The following is a 24,475-nucleotide window of genomic DNA, read 5'->3' on the forward strand; positions in this document are numbered from 1 at the left end:
TTCCCCACGAAAGCAAAATGTGACACAAGGTCATTTTTAATGTGAGGGGGAACCAGCTCCCCAAGAAGGGGTAAGCTGGAGGTAGGAAAAGATAAAATGGCCTTAGTATAGAAAGGTTTCCCCTTCCATTGATTAAGAACAAATTAACTTGAGTGTAGCATCATAACAGATACTACACTCTGATCATGGCCTGTTCCAGGGTTTTCATATTAAATTCCCTTTTTTTGTTTTTTTTTTAAGTTGAAAAGCTGTTCATATGGAGGTTGATATACTTTATATTTGATTTCATTTTTCTCATTTAAAAAAACTTAATATATGATGATCATATTTGAATTGTTTTAGAAAGCTGGTAATTTTCTTCCTATTTCTCTTTGTCTTATTCGGAAAAGTGTTTATATAGATGATGATGTTCTTAATATTTGATTCTGCATCTCTTATTCAGGAAGCTGTTCATATAGATGGTGATGTTCTCTTTGGCCTTTTGAAGAAATCTTCACCCTTAATTTACAAGCACTTGGTGAGTAAACAATTTAGCTTTTATAAAATTACTAGCAAGCCGCCCGGTGTTGCCTAGTCATAAAATATGCATAAATATTATATTTTAATTAATACTGAAACTGAGACATATGTGCATGTGAGTATTATGTTTTTTTCTAAACTTCTTGTAAGCAAAAAAAAAAAAATACTCCAGCTGAAATCAAAACCAAAACCTAAAAACAGTGAGTAAAGTATGATAACCAGTAGGCTAGCTTGACACAGCCTTTAAAAAGTGTTTTCAAACCTACTTATTCTTAACATAAGTAATCTGTCATCTGAATGATTCATGCCTGTTCATTCGTGAAACATTTGACAAAAAATTAACAATCTGACTACCCTCACATACCAATTTTTCAATTTTGACCCCTTAACAACCCTTTTTTCCGGATGAAAATGGATTAAAAAATTTCCCACATGTCTGAATACCCTATATACAAAATTTCAAGTCTGTAGATCAAAAATTCATTGAGTATGTACGTTGAGAATTATCTTCACACGTACATTCTCACTTTTATAGATACATAGATTTCCACCCTGTATAATATGTAATCCAAATTGGATAGCACATCAAATTTTAACTGGCAGGATCTGTGGAAATTCCACAGGGGACTCATTCTTATGTAATATATTAATGTTCGCATTCTGTAGATGTTCAGCGTAAATGGAGATGCTCTGATATCATTGTAGTTTTTTTTTATTAAAACTGCAAAAAAAACGGTGTAGCCCGGTCGTAAAGTGCGCTTAAGTATGATATTTTAATTCTTGCAAATTTCGCATATATTATTACAGAGTTCATGTTCTATTGATTTTTATATATTATAAAGTTGCGATTTCAAAAATAAAAAAAATATATCCATTTGATTTGGGTTCATCAGCTTGAATTGAAACCGAAACTTATGAAAAAAAAATATATATATATATAGAAAAGGCAAAATGTGTGTGACCATTTTGTGTATGTCTTCAAAAAGCTTTTCTCGCACACGGTTCCGAGGTCGTTACGATCGTTTACAACTGTTTATATGGGTCCTAAATAATAATATGTACGATTTGGGAAAGCGCGTCGCATCTAGATTTATTTACGTCGACTTTTACAAAAGTATTGCTATTTTGGCTCCTCGCGTGTTGATGAGGCTTTTTCGTATAAAAAGCGAAACTAATTCAAAGTTAACAAGTCCTCGGCATTGTTGCGCCGGGAAATGTCCAGAAGGTTTGATCAATGTTGTACATCAGACAATTGCTATTCAATCTGGACAATTGGGGAAAAAAAACAGTCAAATTTAGGTAAACAACTGCGTGACTTCTATTTGACCTTGAAATGGAAGCAGCAGAGTTAACTTTTATTGCGCATGCCTGTTTTTATAGTTCAATAAATAAATTCAAACCTGTCTATGTAGTATGTAGCGGTGGCCTAATGGGTAACTAAGCCCGGTTTTTTTTTTTTTTTCACACATTAATTTCCAACTCGAGGGTACGGGTTCGATTCTCATACTCACCTACCAAAACATTTTTTTTTTATTATTACACCCCCCCCCCCCGAGTTTTGATTTACCTCAAAAACACCCGGGCATCGCCGGGTACCCCTGCTAGTCTATAAATATAAAAGCGAAAATGTATATGTATGTATGTGGGTTCGCTTTTTCTGTGTGTCTACAAAAGGCTTCTTTCAGAGAAGCGGTCGGTCGGTTCACAAATTTTAAAAACTTTTTATATCACATATAAATCGTAATATTTCGCAGTTAACAACGAAGCTCGCCTGTCTATTTAATTTGGTCGATTTTGGGAAGATAAATATTCAATATTTGTCGCTCGCCGCATGTGGGTTAGTCTTTTTTCTATATCTTGGGGGTGGGAAAAAAAGCGTTCAGCAGTAAATGAATACTATCCAGCAGTAAAACTTGACCTCATTAGCTCATTAAAACGAGCACCTGCTAAATCTAACTAATTAAATAAATTCAAACGTGTTTCCGTTAGCATCTCGCGGTGGGGCAATGGTTAACATCGCACTTTTTTTTTTTTTTCACACTTTAATTTACAACTTTGCCTCAAGGGTTCGGGTTCGGGTTCGATCCCCATACTTACTTTTTTTTTTTTTTTACCCCCCCCCCCCGCCTCTCCAAACACCCGGGCAACGCCGGGTACCCCTCGCTAGTACTTTCATAAATCAGAGTCCATTTTCTGTAGGCTGTTTTTGAACCCAGTCAACGACGGGTACTTTTGCTAGTATATATATAAAAGCGAAAATGTGTGTATGTATGTATGTATGTATGTATGTATGTTTGTGTGTCTGCTAAAAATTTTCAACAGACACAACAAAAATTCACAAACTCGGTATCATATTGAAGCTCCATCCTTCGCTCGAAAAATATAAAAAAATTGGCCCAAAGCGTTCATTTTTTTCACCCCGAAATCAACAATTTTCGACAGGGGGGGGGGTCAACAAAAACGGTATTCTCATGACGACAACCGGTTCTACGCATGCGTCAGATGACGTCATGACCTGATTTACTTTAAATAGTTGAAAAACTGATTAAATTTCATGTACGTCGTGTTAGATCAGTTGATTAGCGCGTTGGTTCATTATCTAAACGTTTTAGGTTCGAATCGTGGTGTGAGATGTCTTTTCTTTTTTTTTTCGATTTTTTAAATTTAAATATTGAACCAGTGTTATTTAAGCCATTTTTCACGTAACGTTCATTATTCTGGGTTTTTTTTTTTTTTACTTCGCTTATCCACCCCAGCCACACACCCAAAACCACCCGGGTACCCACCGATTTTTTTAATTTTAATATCGAAATAGACTTATTTAAGCCATTTTTCATGTGTTCGTTTTTCTGTTTTCAACATCGTTCATTTGCCTTATGTTAGTTTTTTTTTTTTTTCGATGTTTTGATTAACCCCCCCCCTTTTATTTTAACGTTGTTTTCTTTTTTTACTTCTCTTATAACAAACAAACTTGGTCATTGACGTCGTCAGTCATCGTGACGCTCGACGACTTCCGTGCGCGTACCTGTCAATTTGGTTCTTACTTAAATAAATTCAAACATCTTTCAGTAAATCATTCTGGCTGGCCAATTTTATTTTCAAACTTTGCCTCAGGGCTTCGGGTTCAATCCTTCCCCCCCCCCCACGTTTCTTTTTTATCTAACACCACACACACTTCCAAACACCCAGGCAACGCCGGGTACCCCTGCTAGTATATATATAAATTTGAGTTCCTTAAGCTATAACCGAAACCAAAACTTATGAAGAATTTGTGGAGATCCGGTGTGCAGTTTATATACTGGTCGTATAGATGTGTATATGAACTGGTTACGGGAATAGGTTGCGTGTTCGATAACCTGGATAGTTGGAGGTCGTCGTTACTAGGACAGGATAATAAAGAAAACAATCAACAATAATGGCACGTGTTATGAGTACGTTTAAGATATTGAAATGAAGCACGCTAAAACAGGATCATATATTTACTTATGTACAAGGAATACTTATTTACATAAAAAGGTTACGAACGTTACAGAGTGTTTGTGTGTTTATAACTAGCATGCATGTAGATAAGCATTCATTGCATGTATGAATGTACGTGAATGTATGCGAGAGTTCATCGAAGCATACGTTGGAAGTTCATTGTGTGTGTAAGAGTTTGTTTGTACGAATTTCATACCTATCTTGACCCAGAGTAGTAATACCTGTTAGGGTCCCAACTATGGGTTAAATAGAAACCGACTTGAAAACAACAAACATATTCTATTAAAAAATTTTTCAACATCTTTGGATTCAGCATTAAATAACCTGAAAAGGGTTGATATGCCGTAAAACAAAAACAACCAACCATCCAATGTAAAAACTTCTATAAATGCATTGTCATAATAAGACAAAACATCAACTTAAAAAATGAGTCAAAAGTGTATGTTACTGAAACTGTAAAATTAAAGAAGAAAAGTATCTATTTGGGATGCATTAAACATTGCCAGTTTTCTATAGTTATGTCAGGGTGAAAATTAGTGTCATTTTAGAGGCATTTCAAATTTCACATCTTCAAGGTAAAAACAACCTCTAAATATTTAAAACTTTATGTTCTTTAGTCTAAATCCCAAATCGCATTTGAATAGGAGCATCATTGAAGTATTTTTATGTCATTTTTTATGAAAGTGAAAATCGGCAAATTTAATTCCAAATATTGTGGAATAAAAATCAGTAGGGTAATTCAAGTAAAGAAAACACAGTGTGCAGCATCAACGCAAATCTTATCCATCAACAAAAAAAAAACTGCAAAATTGATAAAAAAAACAAAAAACATAGACAAACATTGTCCTTCTCAAACATGCAATTTCAAAGTAATGTCTTTATAATGGTTCAAATGTCTTTTTATTTTTCCTGTAGAGCATATAATAGAAAATACTTTAATCTCTGTTTCTAAATAATTTGACCTATAAAATGCCAAATGCTAAATAATTGGCCTTTTCAGAATTTTTTTTTTTCTTCTTTGCAAAATCTAAAATTTTTCTTAATGAAATGTTAGTGTAGAAATATGGTAAATAATATATTTTCTGAAACTACAGCTAAGTTTTAATATAAGACTGATTTCAAACAGCCTGGCTAAAGTTTTTCTATTTATTTCATAAAATAAAGAATGGCATAATCAGTAAGTTAGAGTGCATCATATTGAGTTTCCATTTTTGACATGGCTTTTAAAACATTTACCACAGAATGTAATCACGACTTTTTATCATGACAGTATTACCTTAATGCTATAAGATGAAGCATCCTCCACTGATGCTGCTACAAAATACCAGCCTGTTTTTTACTATGAGTTGGAAGAAAGCACTTTCTTACTTTCCCATATTAACCCTTTATAACCTGAATTGGCGAGGAGCAAAGTGTAGTATCTGTTCTGATAATACACTTCACCTTTTCTGACGTCGATTAATGAAGGAGAACTCCTTCTTGATTGAGGCAATTTTTATTTTTTGTTCCTATTCAGAATGCCCCTTTTTGGGAGCTGGATTTTCCCCACATTAAAAACGACCTTGTGTCTAACTCATCCCTCATGGAGAGGCAAGTAAATAGGAACCTGAATGTATGTAGATGATGAAAAAATATATTTATTGTTAATTTTAGTTAGTTCAATACTATGATTGTCTTCAAACTGGAAAAATTATGAAGTTCAATAGTTAAACTACCACTGTGAATTTTTGCATTTCATAAACTTACCTTGATTATTATCCATAGTGCTTGAAAAAAGTGTGTTTATGGCAACAAATGAAATCCTCCACTCTTCGAGACAGATGGCGGCATACTGAATGTAAGTAATGGATAGTTGCAATCTAGAGGTATATGGCATCTATTCAGATTCTGAGCTAATATATATACGGTGTTTGAATCAATTATTACCTTATTTATGCCGTTATATTCATATATTTACAACAAAACAAATTAGTTCAACCAATAATAACCAGTTAAGGCATTTTCCTACTGCTTAAGATTTGCATTGTAATGTTGACTACATTTTAAACAAACATTCCCATTTGGATAATCATTCCCAAGAATTTACTAATTTCTCTAATATCTGGTTTTTTTTTTTTTTTTTTTTTTTTTTGTTTTTTTTTTTTTAATTGAATTTTCACCCCAAACAAGGCACAGTGCCACTTTGAAGTAGGGGGCTACTATCGGGGGACATAATTTGCGGGGGCATTATGAAGGGAGATGAGTAGTAAGATGTTTGTTCACATTACACTTGAACTTCTGCATATCAGTACAGTTGGGAAAGTAGTATCCCGGAAGGGAGTTCCAAAGACTTGCAGTTCTGGGGAAGAAACTATTGGAGTAAAAGGCTTTCTTACACCTAGGGATCTCTACTGTAAAGGGGTGGGACTTAGTTGCTTGTCAGGTTTGTCGAGGGTAGTCACGTCGAGGAGGTATAAGTGCTTGCAGTTCGTCAGAGCATTCACCATTAAAGTATTTGTAGAACAGGCAGAGGGATGTAACATTTCGTCGATGGGACAGAGGCTGAAGCCTAGATGACAGTTCAGGACCTATCAGGTTGGCGACTCTCTTTTGAAACCTGTCCAGGAGTGAGAGACAAGCAGCAGATGCACCAGCCCAAATGTGACAACAGTACTCCATACATGGGCGAATGGTGGCCTAATAGAGGTACAGGATACTTTCAGGCGTAAGTAATTTTCTAGCACGGTAGAGAGAGCCCACCTTCTTTGCAGCAGCCTGTGGTGCTGAGAAGTTATAGATTTCGGCAATAGTATTTTGGTCCAGACTCTGGTTATTCTTGCTGAGAGCATGCGCAAAAATCGTGAATATTTTGTATTTTCTTATTTTCTAAGTACATTTAGACCTATATCAGTTTACACAAGTAACAAAAAACAAAAACTTGAAAGTAAAGCAAGATTTTCCCCTATTTACTTGACCAGTGTAGCTCTATAAACAGAATATTTGCTAATATGTGCTTTACTCTGATTATTGATATGTGTGTTATCCATAATTATTAATTTTGTAAGAGGGTAATGTTTGGCAATTAACATAGGGTAGACCAAATTATAGTCTACTCTCGTTGAATTTGCAATCCTGCCATCCACTCTCAAGATCCCATCGCAATCGATCAAGATGTTGTGATTCCTAACTAGCGAGGGAATTTCTTTATTAAAAGGATCCTTCTTAATAAAAATGATACAATTGCATTTGATAAAGTAAATCCAAGCAGTTTGTTTTAGATCAGATTGTTCTTTTACTCGCCTGCATCCATTCACAAATCTGAATATGAAGGCAGCAGCACGGCATAACTTGTCAATCGAGAACCTATCCAATAGAATCAGCGGTTCCCTAATAGTTTTACTCAATATTTTATGGAAAACATTTTCCACGTGGCATTTGTTTTCCAGACTTACATAACTAAAGGTAGCATTACAAGCGTATGCTGTATTTTCGTGGACATCGGCAATATTACATACCTAATGTGCTTCAACAAGTCATATCTTTTTTATTTGTTGGTCAATTTTTAAAAGAATTACATTGATGGAAAGAGAATAAAATAAGCATTCCAATGATGTTAATTTATTTTTCTTTTATGCGTTCAATGTTTTTTATGCTCTAAGTTAAAAATGGAAAAAAAAACAGTAAAAACTGACGACAACAAAAAGGGAATCAGTTTTTTTCAATGTTTACATTTTATACGTTACGTTTGGATACATATGCGCGAGGTTAAATTTGATTAGGATATGGCTGAAATTTTACAGGCTATATAAACAAAGAAGTCCATCTCTACTGGTGCTTGATTTTTATTTTTACGACCACAGGAAGCAAAGTTACAACCGAGCAAAGTTGATGAAGAATATTTCAAAATTGATAAGATAAATTGGCATATATCATCCATTTTCATATAGATAATAGTTTCAGAATTATTTTCATGTATAACTAGCAGGGGTTACCCAGTGTTGCCTGGGTGATCGGCCTCCTTCCCACTCCGAGGGGTAACAAAAAAGTCACCCCTCTGGATTTACATGCTTGGTACCGGCCTCCCCCCTTCAGGGAGAGATAATCCCCAACCCCACCTTCAGGAAGGAGGGTGCCTGGAGGCTTCTCCCCCCCCCCCAAAGAAAAAAGTCACCTCCTCCTGGCCTCTTCGCCCCCCCCACCCTTGGGGGGGGGACACCGGCTCCCTCCTTTGGGGGGAGAAACTGCCAAGCTCCCCCCTTTCGGGTGAGAAAATGCCAGGCTTCCCCTTTTGGTGGGGGGATGGTGGCCAGCTCCCCCTGCTTGCCCGTAGGTGGGTGGAGGATCGGACGCCCTTCCGTTAGGAACCCACCCTTGGGGGGAGGTGGAAGGAAAGGGTATAGCCCCTCCCCGCTTCGGATAGGATTTAATAAACAAATAGAATTAAAAAAAAAAGTAGAATCGATCAGGATCGAACACGCAAACTAACGGTTAACAGTTTAGTATGCATACCCGAATTACTCTCTTACCTGTAATAAATAAAAAAATAAATAAAAAATGTAGTAAAAGAAAGTATAAGCAAATGAATGGATAAACGGGAACGGGCTTGGTTGCCATAACAACGTGACGTACACAAGGACGGTAGTGAACGTGTGTATGTGTGCGCGTGTGCTGGGTAGTAGTACTAATAGTCTGTCCTTTGGAGGACAGCGTTTGTTTTCGTGTTGTGTGTACGTGTGTGCGGCTAGCACCAGAATGGCGGACGTGGTGTCGGAGGTTGGATTGTGATGGCTGGTGTAAGTTTCGTAATTTTGTAATTTGTAAATGGCAAGTTAGGAAAAAAATAGACCCTTCCAAGATGGACAATAAATAAGAGCATAATATTTTATGGTAAATTTAAGAACATAGGAACCATAGTTTTTTAGGAGATGTGATTATTGGATTAACCAATCAGAAATCGTCTGTGGCACACACATCTCTGTTTTTATAGATATAGATAGATATGTAAATATTTGGTAATTATTAATTGCGCGGAATTTTCTTTAAAATGTTATCTTTTATAGAAATGAAATCCTCTTACAGAAAACTGGTCGCTAAGTGTGTCATGCGCTGAGCTGATTAAAGTATTCTCTTAAAAATAGAAGATTGTCTTACTAGACTAGTCATTTTTTATTCTGAGTTCGTCAATTTAAAAAAATTATTTTCAAGTTTTTCAAATTTGATTTCCAAACAATGCTATTTTGTTGTTTTTAACGCTTTTAGTACACGTGCACTAAAAGCGTTAAAAAACAACAAAATTTTAGTACATGCGTTTAACTTCTTATTTGTACTTAAGGTAGAATTATGTTTTTTAGTGGTCAGAAAAAAACAAACAAAAAAACAAACATATAACAAATAAAAGGTACTTGTGCACTTATGCTACCACGCTGAAATAATAACGTTATTATTTAGAAACCAATTCTTAACATGGGGAAGGAAGGGTGTTTTTTGTTAACTATTCTGTACTTTCACCTAACAATTAAATAAAAAAGATATCGTGAAACTTGAAATTATTTTTAACTCCTTGTCAAGACCATTTTTTTCAAATCTGTAAAACAAACCTGTTTTTTTTTTTAACTGAGGATATCTAAATAATAATAATAATAATAATTAGGCGGGTCGATAAAGAATTTCATTGTGATGCATTTTTTAAATTTTTACCTTGTTTCCACCTTAACATTTTTCTTTAAAATGACTACCTATAAAGGTTTTCGAGTATGCTGAAAACGAATATCACAGTTAAGTTTTCTGCAAATAAGTATCTTTCCAGATATTAAGCAATGTCATTTCTTATGTTATTGCTGGTGGCCATCTTGGTATGCGCGTTTGTGCATAGTTTCTTGGGGTTGCGTTTGTGCGTTTGTGCATACCAAGATGGCCACCAATGATAACATAAGAAATGACATTGCTTGATATCCGGAAAACTACTTATTTGCAGAAGATGTAAATGCAATATTCGTTTTTACCATACCCTAAAACCTATAAAAGTAATCATTTTGAATTTCCAGTAAAACAACAGAATAGAAATGACAAAAATTATCATCAACTGGTGAATATATCTTATATTGCTTATCAGAATTCCTGGTATTCTGGTACTGTGACAGTTACATCACGGATTCATATAGAGTACGATTTATGGTTGCATTTCAGAAAATAGGTTATATTTTGGGCCAGATAGAGAGGATTTAGAAAATTGAAAATTGGACTAGTCCCAAAATGCATGAGTTCTGGTCGACTATGAGAATTTCCATCTTTTACAAAAATCTCAAATCTATATGAAAAATTTTCTTGGATTTATTTCTGAGATTAATTCATATCTACTCAATTTTTTTTCTTTGAGGGAAGTAGTAAATACTGGCCATGAATGCTCTTTAGGCATTCAATGGCTACACTTAAGATTAAGCTTTCCTTTCGTGAGGAGGCAAGAAAATGCTTATTCTCAATAAAGCTATATTTAAATACCACTATAATACTTAGTTTTGTTCATAGACACCCACTGTATGATACCATGTCAGTTTAAAAAAAAAAATGTAGTTTGTGCATCTGAATTTATAATTCATGGCTTATGGTAAAGAGATACATCAGATTTGACTGAATAATCAGAAAGAGCACACAATTTTACATAAGACTGCCAAGTTTCATGAGAATAGCTTGAAAAATAAATAAATGGTGGCGAAATTACCGAATTTCTTGAAATGTTGAGGCCCATAATTTAGCCCATTTTTTCTAAAGAAAAATGTCCATGGAAAAGCCTAAATTTTGGCATTTAAAATTCACATAACTTTTGAACTACTGATGGTATTTGCATAATTCAAATGGTTTTAAGCATCTTTTACATAGCTCTTTTCGTGCAAGTTGATAAAATAACAATTATCTAAAAAGAAAAAAAATCGACTTGTAATGATACTAAAGGTACTTGTTGGCCATTTTTCAGGTGTCTCAACCCGTCATGTAGGCAATTCTACCGAGGAAATAATCAACCTCTATATATGCATAGTTCAGTCGTCCAATTTCTCTTTAAATTTTTCTAAAGTGATACCATAAAAAAGAAGATCTGGTTTGTCAGCAGAGGAGACGTATTTGTAATGAATGTTGGCACCAAATTCTTTACTCAACTTGTCTTTCATATCTTGAATGTTTCCGATTCTGGTATATAAGCTGTTTGCCATAACATTCTCTGTGAGAAGCCATGATAATACAACCTGCGCATCGACAGAAACAAAGATGTTCCTAATTTTGATGTCAAATCCTAAAATCAAAACAACCTGACAATAAAATTATCGAATCCATCGACATAGAAAGCTTTTTCACAAACACACCTGTCAAAAAAAAAAAAAACGTAGATATAATCCTTGACAATATATATACAACAACCTGTCACTCCCTCCCCTTAAAATTGACAAAGTAATACTTAAACAATTACTTTTACTTTGTACTACCGAGGTACCCTTTTACGACTATAATGGTAATATCTACACCCAAATAGATGGAATTTCCATGGCTTCCATTCTCGGTCCAATTTTAGTATTAAAAAAACAACACCTCTCCACCCTCAAACCACGAGAATGAATCGTCATCTATAAGTCCAAATGCTCATTGGGAGAATGCAGTTCCTTTAACAACAATAAAACTAATAGTTACATTGGTTACACAACAACTACCCTGTCATATCACCTTACCATGCTTAATACAGGATCAAGTGCAATAGTACAACATTTACACAAAAAAAAAAAACTAACTGCCTTTCCTCCAAAGTTAGAGAAATTTTTGTCAGCCACACACAAATAATAAACCACGAAACCAATGTCAAGAAGTTAAAAATGCTTGAAGCTACATACATTAAAGTGCAAAAACTTGTCCTTAATCAAACCACATTCCGATCCAGTGATAACACACTTAAATGCCTGTCTTCCACTGTTCTTCCACACTTCTTGTAGTGAATCTGGTAGTTAAATGCTTTATATAAAAGAATATATAAAAAAATATATCAATTTTTTTTTTCAAATATCCAATGTGTGTGTGTGTATATATATATATATATATATATATACATATATATATATACATATATATATATATATATACACACACACACATATATATATATACACACACACACAGTAGAACCCCGGATACAGCATTAAAAATTAGTAACAAAATACAGCACAGTATATAATACACATGTATATAATCAAAAAACATAAATAACACTATAAGGTGGGGCAAATACTGTAACCAGGCTGGAAAAACATTGTATTCCACATCATAGCCTGAAAAAATGTATACTGGGGTCCTAATATATATATTTAAGAAACTCGTTTCTTATCGTTGAGCATTTTCAGTTGAATTAAGTCGGTCAATTTAGCTCTTATACATAGATCATCATATAAAAATTCGATCAATTTGAACGTTTAAAAAAAAAAATTTAAATGTTTAAATTCAACGTTATTTCACGCGGTTAACGGTAGCCGAATGGATACGGTCTTTGCTAATCAAGCCTGAGATGGCTCGTGTTGCCGAGCTCGAATCTGTCAACTGGTGTTAATCATGACACCCTGCACTGAAGATTCCCGAAAGGATGAAACACTAGTGTCTGTAGGTATTTAATTATTATAGTAAAAAAAATAATTATATATATATATACTTCAAGATATTGAAATGAATTAGATTACAGGTTGGTGAATCTAGTGGTTTCAAGTCTTACAAAATATTATTGGAAGGAAATATTCATATAAGACAATCCCACTAAATCTTGCTTTTCAGACTGTTGGAAAATTGCTTCTAGTTTTCAATAATTCTGGCAAGAGAACTGATCCATTAAATTAGCCTCCTCCCTTTCTTCACCAAAATCAATCAAGCACTAGTTCGCCACCTCATAGATAATAAACTTCTTTCTGGCCGGCACTATAGGTTTAGGCAAGTCCACTCTACTGCAGATATCCTAACTGTAATCTCCAAACGTATATACCACGCACTGGATAAGGCAGGGGACGCTAGATCAGTAGCCCTAGACATATCTAAGGCCTTCGATAGGGTTTGGCATGATGGTTTTCTCATCAAAATAAATTGTATGGTATTACTGGATGCTTACTTAACGAATCAAATCCTTCTTAGATAATAGAAAATTCAGGCTGTCCTTGATGGTTGTACATTCAAACAACATGATATAAATGCGGGTGTGCCACAGGGGTCAATCCTCAGACTTTTATTATTCCTGATATTCGTAAACGATATCCCTGATAAAATTCTCTTTGAGATGGGTATATTTGCTGATGACACTATGCTCTATAGCAGACTTTCGGTGAAAACTAATGAATACATATCTAAAGAAATGGCTATGACTCTAGAGGACGACCTCCAGTCTATAATGGAATGTAATGAATGGAATGAAATTCCTACAGCTACCTACCTAGAAAACCGAGCTGTTAACCTGACATAGTGATATGGGGCAAGAAGGAGAAAGTAACAACCCTAGTTGAAGTCAATGCTGTTGATGATGCTTGTTTAAGCAGATCTGAGAAATAGTAATGTCTTATGTACAATATGAAATGAAACTGGAATCTTGGGAAGATTTCCATCATTCCAGTAATTATACGAGCAACTGGATTCATGTAAAAGAATTTCATAAACTATCTGGCGAATATACCCGCTGAACCAAGTGCAAGAGAAATACAAACAATGCCACCCAGACTAAGCTTATTTAAGTTAATAATTACAAGAAACCCTCTCAACCACTGATTGCGATGGCTAATGATATATCTAAAAGTACTGCCCTAGGCTTAACATTCATAAACAACATTGAGGTGATTGCCAAGGCTGCTGCGAGGAAGGTGGGCTCTCTCTACTGTGCTAGAAGGTCACTCACACCCGAGAGTATCCTGTATCTCAACAAAGCTACTATTTGCTTGATATTTTAGAAATCATACATTCCAAATATTCCAAGATATCTTTATTGCCAACCAAATGTTTTATAACAGTTATTCCAAAGTAATTTTTTTTTTCTCTTTTTTCGATCTTTTTTTTACAGAAAAAACAGAAAATAGAACCAATCCTTTATATGACTGAATGGTTTATGTGTATCTTTAGCCGAACATTGCCTTGGACAGCAGTTCTACGAGTATGGGATATGTTTTTTTGCGAAGGTAATTTAAAGCTATACATTATTTTTTTTTTTTTTTCTTTATTTTTTTTAAATTTTTTTTTTAATTTTTTTTTTTTTTTATTCATGATGAATTCTAAGCATGGCATTAAAATTTTTATCTTTCAATAATATTTAGAACAGGACAGCCTCTAACATTTCGTCAGGAGTGAAGGGCACAAGATAGATAATAACATACCATACACAAATATAAATCATAAGTTTTACATCTTACCAAATATACTTTTTTTTTTTATTTAACTTCAGTAAGTTTTAAGAGATCAAGGGGCTCCCTTCTGGAGCTAACACTTGATTCTGTTATGATTTAAATTTATATCCAAGAGCTCTTTTAAGAATAGATGCTGTTCCCTTTATGGCTGCTGTGCATTTTAAGACCAAAAATTGTATCATTTTAGGTATTACCTGTGTGTATAAGTCGACTATAGATTTTAGACAAGTTAAATGGCCCGTCTCATGGCTATTTCTTGCACAGATAATTTCCTTTTTGGTGTTTTTTTGTTTTTTTTTATGAGACATATTATAAGTTGTTTCTTGGCATCCATGAGCGATAATACATGCATTTATGCAAGTGTGGTCTATTCGATTTTCATATATAGAATCAACCGGCTGCACACTCACATGCAGCGAATGCAAATGTTGCTAATCAGACATTCTGATAAATGACATGCTGTGGATTCCAGGCGCAATTACTGTTTTTAAACAATTTATGTCATGTACATAAGCGCATACATTGCAAGAGTCATAATATACCGTAATAATGTGAACGCATTTTTTTAATTGACTCTACTAAATTATCAAATTTAACTGTATTTTACAACAGGGCAATGACAGACGTACCCCCACTCACCCTAATCTAATATATAAAAGGCAAGATGTGTGTACGTATGTTTATGTCTGCCAAAAACTTCAGAACCTGACCATATTGAAAAATTGGCCAAAAACATTAATACCTTTTCCTTCAACTAGGAGGGGGTCGTCTTTGTGCCGACATTTTTGCAGTCATCGTCTTGGTTGGATTGACTACGCTCAATTTCAACACTCGGGACTTCCAGTCGCGCCATGGAGACATCAGATAAGACGTCACTTTTTTTAAGCTTTTTTTCTCCTTCATGGGTTTGAGCCTGCTTGCCTACTGTAGTTTTGATCCCCCCATTACTACTTTTTTACCCCCCCCCCCACTCCCGGAGTTCCTTACTCCACCTCTTCACACCCTGACTATGCTGGGCACCCCTGCTACTACCATTTTTTACTACCGGGCAACATCAGACACTTCCTTCGTGTTACAGGTCGAGCCTGCCTGCCTACTACCACTTTTTTTTTTTTAACACCTCTCTCCACTCAGGCTGCCTACTGTTGTTTTGACCCCCCCCCTTCCACTTTTTTTTTAACACCTCTGTTGTTTCGGTGTTCCTTACTACACCACCTCGGCACACCCGTGCAACGTCAACCCCCCCTCCCGCTAGTCTGATATATAAAAGGATAAATGTGTGTTAGTTTGTATGTGTGTGTCTGTATGTCTGCTAAAAAGTTTTCAGACGCATTGGACTATGACAAAATTGGTATCATTAGAAAGATCAATCTCTTGGATGTAAATTATGTAAAAAAAATTGGATAAAAAAATTAATTCTGTCTGGGTGTACTGGGCTGTTTCTTGCAAGGAGGGATCACTGTTTGCGTCGAGATTTTTGCAAGTCATACGCCTAGCAATCTGAATGTGCATTTAAAAAACGTTAATTCAACTCAACGTGGCATCATAAGTCGTTGTAGCCATGACAGCTAGCGCGTTAACTCTTTTCGCCTCCTTTTCCTCTTTCAAGTTACAGGTTTGAGCATGGCTACTACGGCTAATTTTTTTGTGGTCGCACAGGCACTCTTTTTTTTAGGACGGGTTTGCTCAGTATCCTTAATATACTACCTCTCTACACCCGGGCAATGCCAGGTATCCATGCTAGTGTATAATAAAGGTAAAATTTATTCTGTGTATGCGGCGTTATACTGTAGAAGTCAAATGGAAAAAGTCCTCGCTCCAGTTAACATTTGTATTTAGAAAAATATTAATTGAAGATATATTTTATTTATCTCCTATATAATATTTTGATTGCTGAAATTCCCATCTGGACCTAAGTACCGTAGGTTTTCAACAAGAGATGCCACATATAAATTCGATACATTTACCCTGATAGCCACTATCTTATGTAGCTTACGATCACCATTTCTGCCATATTCACTCGTGATAATAAAATGCTACATTAATCCGATGACCAGCACCATCACAATCACCACATCTACAGAGGAAAGAGTTCATATTTTTCTCCCTAATTATTTAGTCCTAACACCACTACCAGTTGAGATGAGGACCAATTCTACATTTTCCAACACTACTGTGATTATACTATCTTTAACTCTCTATCAGCTACATAGACATAACATAGTCTTACAAATTTCCATTCCAAAAATAATAAATTCTCCTCTGGCAAAAGTCCTCTCACTGCGATTTGCCGTGACCTACTTATTCCATTATTCCAGAATGGAGATATTCCACATAAATGAACGTTTATCCAATATTAAAACATGGTGTCACTACGTGGCATCTTCTTTCCCCCATCGATGCTTATGCATCAAAAGCCACATCTGCCGTTGTTAAATACGTTGGAAAAAAATATATGCACGTGCACATAATAAATTGCCACTTATCTGGATAACTATAAATACATTCATATATATATATATAGATCTTGAGTATACCCAGGTGATAAAAAGAAAGTCTGCACTTGTAATTTTTCAAAAACTGCAAATTTAAGCTAAATTTAATGTAACTGTTTAAACAGACTATACCTCATTTGATTGGCCTTTTATTCTTCTGTAATTTTACCTGTTCATATTTGACTTTTAATTGAAATATTCAAGTGTTTACATCAATTTAAAAAAAATAACTTCAAATTGAGGAGGCAAAAATTGTTATTTAAATGTAACTTTAGGATGTAACACAAATCCAACAGGAACATAATAAACTAGTTAATATTTAGTAGCATAGTCCTTCTGAAATTTGGCAGCCTGCAATCTTTTGGGAATTCCTTGAATTAGACTGCAACAATACTCTGAGGAAAGGACATCCCGTATTTTCTTTAATTTTTGCCCAAACTTCTTCCAAATTTTAAATTTTATAATTGCGTAGCTGTTGCTTGATGTAATGCCATAGATTTTTGATAGGATTGAGGTCTGGAGATTGTGCAGGCCAATCCAAACACGGAATATCATGCTCTTCCAGGAACCTCTTGATATTGCCAACTGTGTGAATGGGAGCAAAAAACCTTCCCAATTGTAATTGTTGTTGTTCCAGGTTATACAATGTAACATTTAGTTCATATACCACGACTTTCTCTTAGTGATTGTCAGGAACTCATTAATCTCCATCTTTCTGGTTTATCCAATCAAGAAATCGGCCCCAGATTGAAATATGATGAGAACACGGTACAAAAGACTGTGCAAAAGCACCAAAATACCGGCAGTGTTCATGATGCCCCTAAATCTGGTCGTACTAGAGTTACTTCTAACAGGGAAGACAATGCTATAAAGATCCGCAGCCTAAGAAACAGATGTGAAACGGCTCCCCAAATCCAGTGCAATCTTGTTAAAAAGTGCCCTCTTTCTACTGTCAAGAATAGATTAAATGAATTTAATTTGCGAGGATATGTTGCAAGACACAAGCCAATAATTTCTGTAAAGAACAGAAAGCGCTGTCTGGACTTCGTCAGATGCAATGAAGATCATAACTCTTCATACTGGTCAAAAGTGCTTTTTAGCAACGAAAGCAAGTTCAATAGGCTAGGCAGTACATCTGTCGGAGGAAAGATGAAGAATTTAATACTATTAATGCAGTTTCAACGCTGCAAGGTGGTGGAGGTTTAGTTTTGGTGTGGGGCATTATTAGTACCAATGGTCCAGGGCCTATAGTTCGCTTGCAAGGTCGAAGGCTGGCTGGCTCGAACCTGTGATGCGAAGGCGGAAAAGAAAGTGAAAGAAAATCTGATGTCTTAGCCGATGTCTCCATGACGTGACTGGAAGTCAAAAGCGTTGAAATTAACGGAAATCAATCCGACGATGACTTGCTAAAATGTCTGCAAAAAAGATCAACCCTTCCTTGTAAAAAAAAACATCTGAGTTTAGAGTGAAGGAATTAATGCTTTTGGCCAATTTTTCGATATTTGTTGTTTGAGACATCGAGCTTCAAAATCATACTGATCTTGTCAGGATCCGTTGCCTCTGTTGAAAGTTTTTGTGAGACATGATGATTGCAACGTCTTGCCAGACGAGTGCCACTCCCTCGAACACTTAAATTCCATGAGCCCAAATGCCTGAGGGAGTATCTATACAAAGATGTTACAGAGTCTTAGCTTTGTACGACAGCTAACTCTCTCTCTCTCTCGGTTCAAAATGTTGAGATCCAGCAACAAGCAAGAGCAAGATAGCCAGCAACAAATTAAACTGCAGACCAGCTTAATGCGGGTACTGGTCTCCCGCTTTATGTTTTTTTTTAAATCAGAGATTTGCTTCTCCTAGAAAGGTTGCCTTCACCATGGCTTACGGGAACCCTCTCCACCCCAACACATATATACATACACACAAATATACACGGTGCTAGTTGGTCGTTGACCCCAAAAAAGGGTTCATTCGCCCTTTGAGAGGTCTTGTTTTTAATCCTTCAGGGAGACTAGCCGCCCTCCTCACCAAACAAGTCTGGTGCAGGAACCAGTTTAGTCGCTGGTGACCCGACCATGAGGCAGGTAGTACTGGGTTACATGGTACCAGTAGCATATGACATGACCTGACACATACAAACATACATACATACATTTAAACAGACAGGTGAGATTTATATTATAGATAATACCAGAAGTTTTTTGGAAGAGATTGTGATAGCACAAGAAGTGTTAAAACCAAATTATTTTTGCTGATTAAAATACTTTCTTTTTATATTTGATAATCCAATAAGCGTTTCCTTTTTTTGGGGTTTCGTAATAACAAAAAAAAGTGTTTAAAACTAAAGTAATTTTTTTTATATAAATATATGGTTTCGTTCTACATGTCTTGACTCTGTCACTCCATTCTGTTCAGTTGTGTTACATAATCAACTGTATCCACTTCCGGAGGCTTTATTTTTTTTTTCAAGCACTGGTTTTGGACATTACCCAATAAGCAATGTTATCTATCTAATTGTCGATGATTCGGTGAAAAAAATGATTACGACTGATTTAGATATGCGTAAATAGTTATATTTTCTAATTTCTTCGATAACCATTTCCTTAATTATTTGATACCTAATCGTTTTGTGTTATTTTGGGGATATTTTCATTACTGAGACATGTCAATTCATTAAATACGTCTGGTTACACTTAAACATCAATATTTTACCATTATTTTCTTCTAAAAATAAATGTGCGAAAACAAACATTTATTTGATTAAAAAAAATAAATAAAAACGGTTTCTATCTTCCTTAGCAAATGTCAGCGATCTCCGACTTTGTTGGTTTATTCTTTAAAAGTTTTTACATTTTTTCACAACAAATTATTGATAATACACTATACTTACATACAAAAATGAAACCCTTATGTTTCCACCACTGTAAACCTAAAGCATCTGCAAGTATTGACAACATAAACATAAGAAACCTACTTTTCTTTTTGCGTTTCTATTCCACTTAGACAAACTGAGCCACAGCAAGCGTGGTCGGGTACACCTAGAGTATTAATAATAATAGGAAATGATTGTTTGAGATTCTTACGGATGTAAAATTGTTGTGTTCATGTTGAAGGCAAATACTTAATGCAAATATCTATATCTTTTGTGTCTGATTTGGATGTAAAGAATGATTTGAATGCAACCTCAGTGATTGACTTAAATGAATATTTTCCATTTTCAGGTGTGAAAGTGATGTTCCGAATAGCTCTTGTGCTCTTCAAATTAACACTAGGAACACCAGAGAAACTTATAGAATGCCCAACTCTTTATGAAACGATGGAGAAACTACGACACATTCCACATGAATTAATAGATGGTGAATTTATATCCAAAGAGGTAAGTGCAGTTCTATCAGACTCCTGGAAGATATTTTTGACATGTGTACATAAAACTTTGGTTTCCCTATTTTTAAATGTACCGGGTGGAACAATAAAGTTGTCGCCCTTAAGAAAACAAATTAGAACTGGAAGCATGCCTTTTCCACAAGTGCCAATGGGAGCTCAGTGAATATTCAGCGATCAGACTGTCTTTGGTGTTGTGGGAGGTCATGTTGGTGATGTTCTCAACATATAACCAAACAAAGTAGTCCAACGGATTCAGGTTGGTTGGGTGGGGGGGTAGGCAGGGTAGGGGGGGACAGTGAGAGAAGAGTACAAAGTCGCAGTACTCCTGAAATCATCTGGATCTCTTGGACTTGTGGGCCAGCACCGAGTCCTGTTGCCAAACCCAGAATCTGCCAGCAGTCACCTGATTGCACCAGAGGATCATCACACTCTTCAGCACATCCAGCTACACTTTGGTGTTGACTTTTGAGCTGACTTCGAAGATGTGAGGTGGCATGATGTGGCCCTCACTTGAAACCACACCAAAGACCATAATCATGGATGGAAACTTTGGTTTCATCACTCTGGGCACGTCCTTGTTATTCGTAGTAATCCAGCGATGCATACTGAGGATGCTGGCAATGGTCCTGTTGTCATAACTTGGATCAGTAGAGAGCATGAGTTGCACGGCGGCGCGTCTCCGATCTCGCTCACATTGTGCTATTTTCAGACATGATAGAAGGCTCCAATCGCTCTTGGGATTTGTACACAACTGGCCAACTAGTAAATGGTCTACAACAAAAAAAGAAAACCGGTTTTCATCAAACGGAAATGAAATCATGTCTTCTTTTCTAGGGCGACAACTTCCATCTTGCAGTTAGGATATTGTCTTTTCCTTCAACATTACTAATTTGGAACTAGTAACTCCAAGTGCTATTTCACTTTAGTACAGATGATTGTTTGTATATATAGTGAAATTATCCCTGAGTGGCTTCCGGGCCTTGATAAGTGGTGATCACTGTGTAAAAAAAAAACCCCAAAAAAAAAAAAAAAAAAACCTTCAAATTGTGATATTATTTTCTTGGGTTATTTTCATAAAAAAAACAAAACAATTTTTTTTTTCTCTATGAATGTATAATTTTCTTGTGCCATTAAGTTTTTGTTTTTGACAACTTTAAATTAAGTTAATATTTTCGATGACAAATGATTTATTTTTTATGTGGGAAAAAAAAGTGCTTTTTCAAATTAGTTGGGCAGTACATTGTGTGTTTATACAATTTTTCATTAAAAAAAAAATGGTCACTGACTGCCGACCTCTTTCACATATTCCCATATTCCATTGTGAAAAGTCTCAAGAAATGGTACAATGTGGTCACTCATCAATATGGTGAGCTTAAAATATAATTTGGAGAGTTATCTTCTTCTCAAAGAAAATCTAGATTGAAAACTTTGATGAATGAAATATTCTAGTAATTCAATTTTAAAAATTCCAAAAATTACACCATTTTATAGAAAAAAAAATGCCATCTTTAATAATCTGTTGGTATCATATTATTATGCTAATTAAATCACATTGCTCTGGTGCATGAAAATAAAGAAATGGAGTTTTTTTTTGTTTTTTTTTTTACTACAATATGGTTGTCTTCAAGTCTAACGTACACAAGTTTTTGATGAGCCGTTCCATATAAGTTAACAAATTTACCGAATCTCCATTACTAACGGTCACTATATTGTCCAATTTCTACTGTACACTCTTTAGCCCTTATCCTCGAGTGGCCTCTTGGCCTTGATAAGTGGTGATGCCTATGTAAAAAAAAAAAAAAAAAAAAAAACTTGAAAAATGGACATTATTTTTTTCCATTGAAACACATCGTGATCATGCGGTTTTGTTGTTTCCACAAAATTTATTTTTCATTTTGCTATAGTTATTTATAAAGTACATCGTAACATGTTTTCGAAACATTAAAACAGCTGCTCACGAATAAAATTTTACAAATTCAGCACTCATATCATAATCTTTATCACCGATTCTTTATGTTCTACGGGTGGTTTTAGTAAGTGAGTGTATAGCACATATGTTTGTTATAGCGACAATGCAGGTATTGGCATCCTCTAGCTTGTTGAATGTCTTCTGCGGTTTCTGGAGATGCATGAATTGAACAACTACATCATCCTGCTCCTCATCAACTTTGTTCACCAAACTGATCAACCCCAACAAACAGATGTAATATGATGGTGCAATGTTGCCAACATCAATTTGAATTGAATTTTGTTTTTAGGATTTGTATTTTAGTTCTTGTGTGCATTTAACACTATATTTGCTAGATAGGATATGGACTGATAAGTTTTAAAAAACAAAAAAACTGTAAATGAACTTATCAGCCCATATCTACTGTGTAAATAGTGTTAAATGCTCACAGTAACTATTTCAAATCTTAAAAATAAAGCAACCTGATAATGAAAACGTCGCCTCTCCAGATGTAGAAAGCATATATATCAATGTACCTGTCAAAAAACGTGTTGATGTAATCCTCAACAATATATACAACTCCTCCCTCCCTCTACTTAAAATCAATAAAAATGAAATACTAAAAAAAATTATACAATTTACTCATCTCCAAAATATAAACTAATTCAATAATATTACAATCGGTACGGACCCAACAATTGGAAGAACAATTGGACCAAAAAAATCCAACCTTGATTGCCCTTCAGTGCCCGTGGATAGAGATGTGGAATATCTACGATTCTTGGTGAGCATTGTCTAGAGGTAGCGGTTTCGATCCCACCCAAAGCCGGTCAGAGGATTAGTTGATCAAACCGTGGTGAGATAACAACAACTATTGAAGGCAGCAATTGCTGTGGATGTAGTTGGAGGATTCGACATTCCTATCCCGTCGCGGTTAAGCTGACGAAGGCCAGAAGAATAATTGGCTGAAACATTGTGAAAACAACAACTAGAGGATGATAGTCGAAATAATTAAAATAAAATAACAAAAAAATGTTAATCTGCACCTTTTTATGACTTCAAAGTAAACATTTACCCCCATGGAGTTTCTTTGTGTTCAGTTCTTGAACTGATCTTCAGCAAATTCTACATAAGTGACCTTGAAAACAGAATCTCTAATAGGACTAGTAAACTTTCTTTTTATGTTTGATCTGTTAATGGCATACTTGTTCTAGCGTACAATCATGAACAAATACAAAAACTTAAGGACCTTTTTCAAAAAATAACTAACTTCAATGTAGAACTAAACATCTACCAATACATTCAACATCTACAATTACAAAAAAAAAAAAAAATAACTAACTTAAATTCTTGCCTTTTAAATTTCAAAAATGAATGCCCTCACTGTTACAAAATAATCATCAAAAACTAATCTAAAAAACTAAAAAATATAAAACATTTATGGATTTCCTAACTATATCGTTGATGAACAAACACAATGCTTCAAAAACTTTTTAAAAAATGGAAAAAAAAAAAAAAATTGTTTCAGCTTTTAAGGAGTTCATTTTGTAAATAAATACTCATGTCTTCCTCTGCCTTAAGAGAGAATATTTTAAAAATAATTTATTTTTTTGTAAATGCTCTTTATATGAATTTAGAAATATATTTTCCCAAAAAGTAACCTCTCAACTGAAACTTGAGTAAATTCATTTTATTGTTTATTTTAATAATACCACAACAGATTTTTACAATATTTTGTGCTGACAAACGCAGTAGTTCATTCGTGTTGAAGTTGCTTTTAATAGCAAATCAGCAGCAGGAGCAAATAATCGTACATTATTTAGTCGTACATTTTTAGTAAATAAAGCTCCTTATGCATGATTAAAATGTTCGATTCGGCTCCTGCTGATTGAAGCAATTTTACACATTGTTTCTATATGACAAACGGTAGCAGTCAGTCATACATTGGTCATAATTTTGGTCATACATTTTTAGTAAAACCTTAGTTACACACGTTTTCTCAATTCAGTATTAAATATAAAGGTAGGAAGTTGAATTCAGTTATTTTGGAATCCGTTTATTATTATTTTTAAACTACTTAGGAATTTCATGTTTTTAAGCTGATTCTTAATCTCTGAAGTAAGAAATTATGTTTTTAAAAAATAAAAATAGTCCTTATTTTTTCTTTTTTGGATAACTATTAATGAAACCGTTTAACATTACAACTTAAATTGGCATCATTTGTTTGTAATCTTTATACACATGAAATTTTGAAGAAATTCTTGTAAAAT

At 34.8% G+C, this 24,475-nt stretch overlaps 1 protein-coding gene across 1 annotated transcript in view; it reads left to right on the plus strand.

Annotated features, from left to right (window-relative positions):
• Positions 1-24,475, plus strand: part of LOC145276950 (uncharacterized) — a 95,407-nt gene that overhangs the window by 53,654 nt on the left and 17,278 nt on the right. The window contains exons 6-8 of the mRNA XM_080128468.1: positions 443-517; positions 14,042-14,156; positions 20,095-20,249. Of these exons, the coding sequence (XP_079984594.1) occupies positions 443-517; positions 14,042-14,156; positions 20,095-20,249 (345 nt within the window). The remainder of the gene's footprint in view (positions 1-442; positions 518-14,041; positions 14,157-20,094; positions 20,250-24,475) is intronic.

This window comes from Euprymna scolopes, chromosome 1 (assembly GCF_053919585.1).
Source record: "Euprymna scolopes isolate OS-2025 chromosome 1, ASM5391958v1, whole genome shotgun sequence".
Lineage (NCBI taxonomy): Eukaryota > Metazoa > Mollusca > Cephalopoda > Sepiida > Sepiolidae > Euprymna > Euprymna scolopes.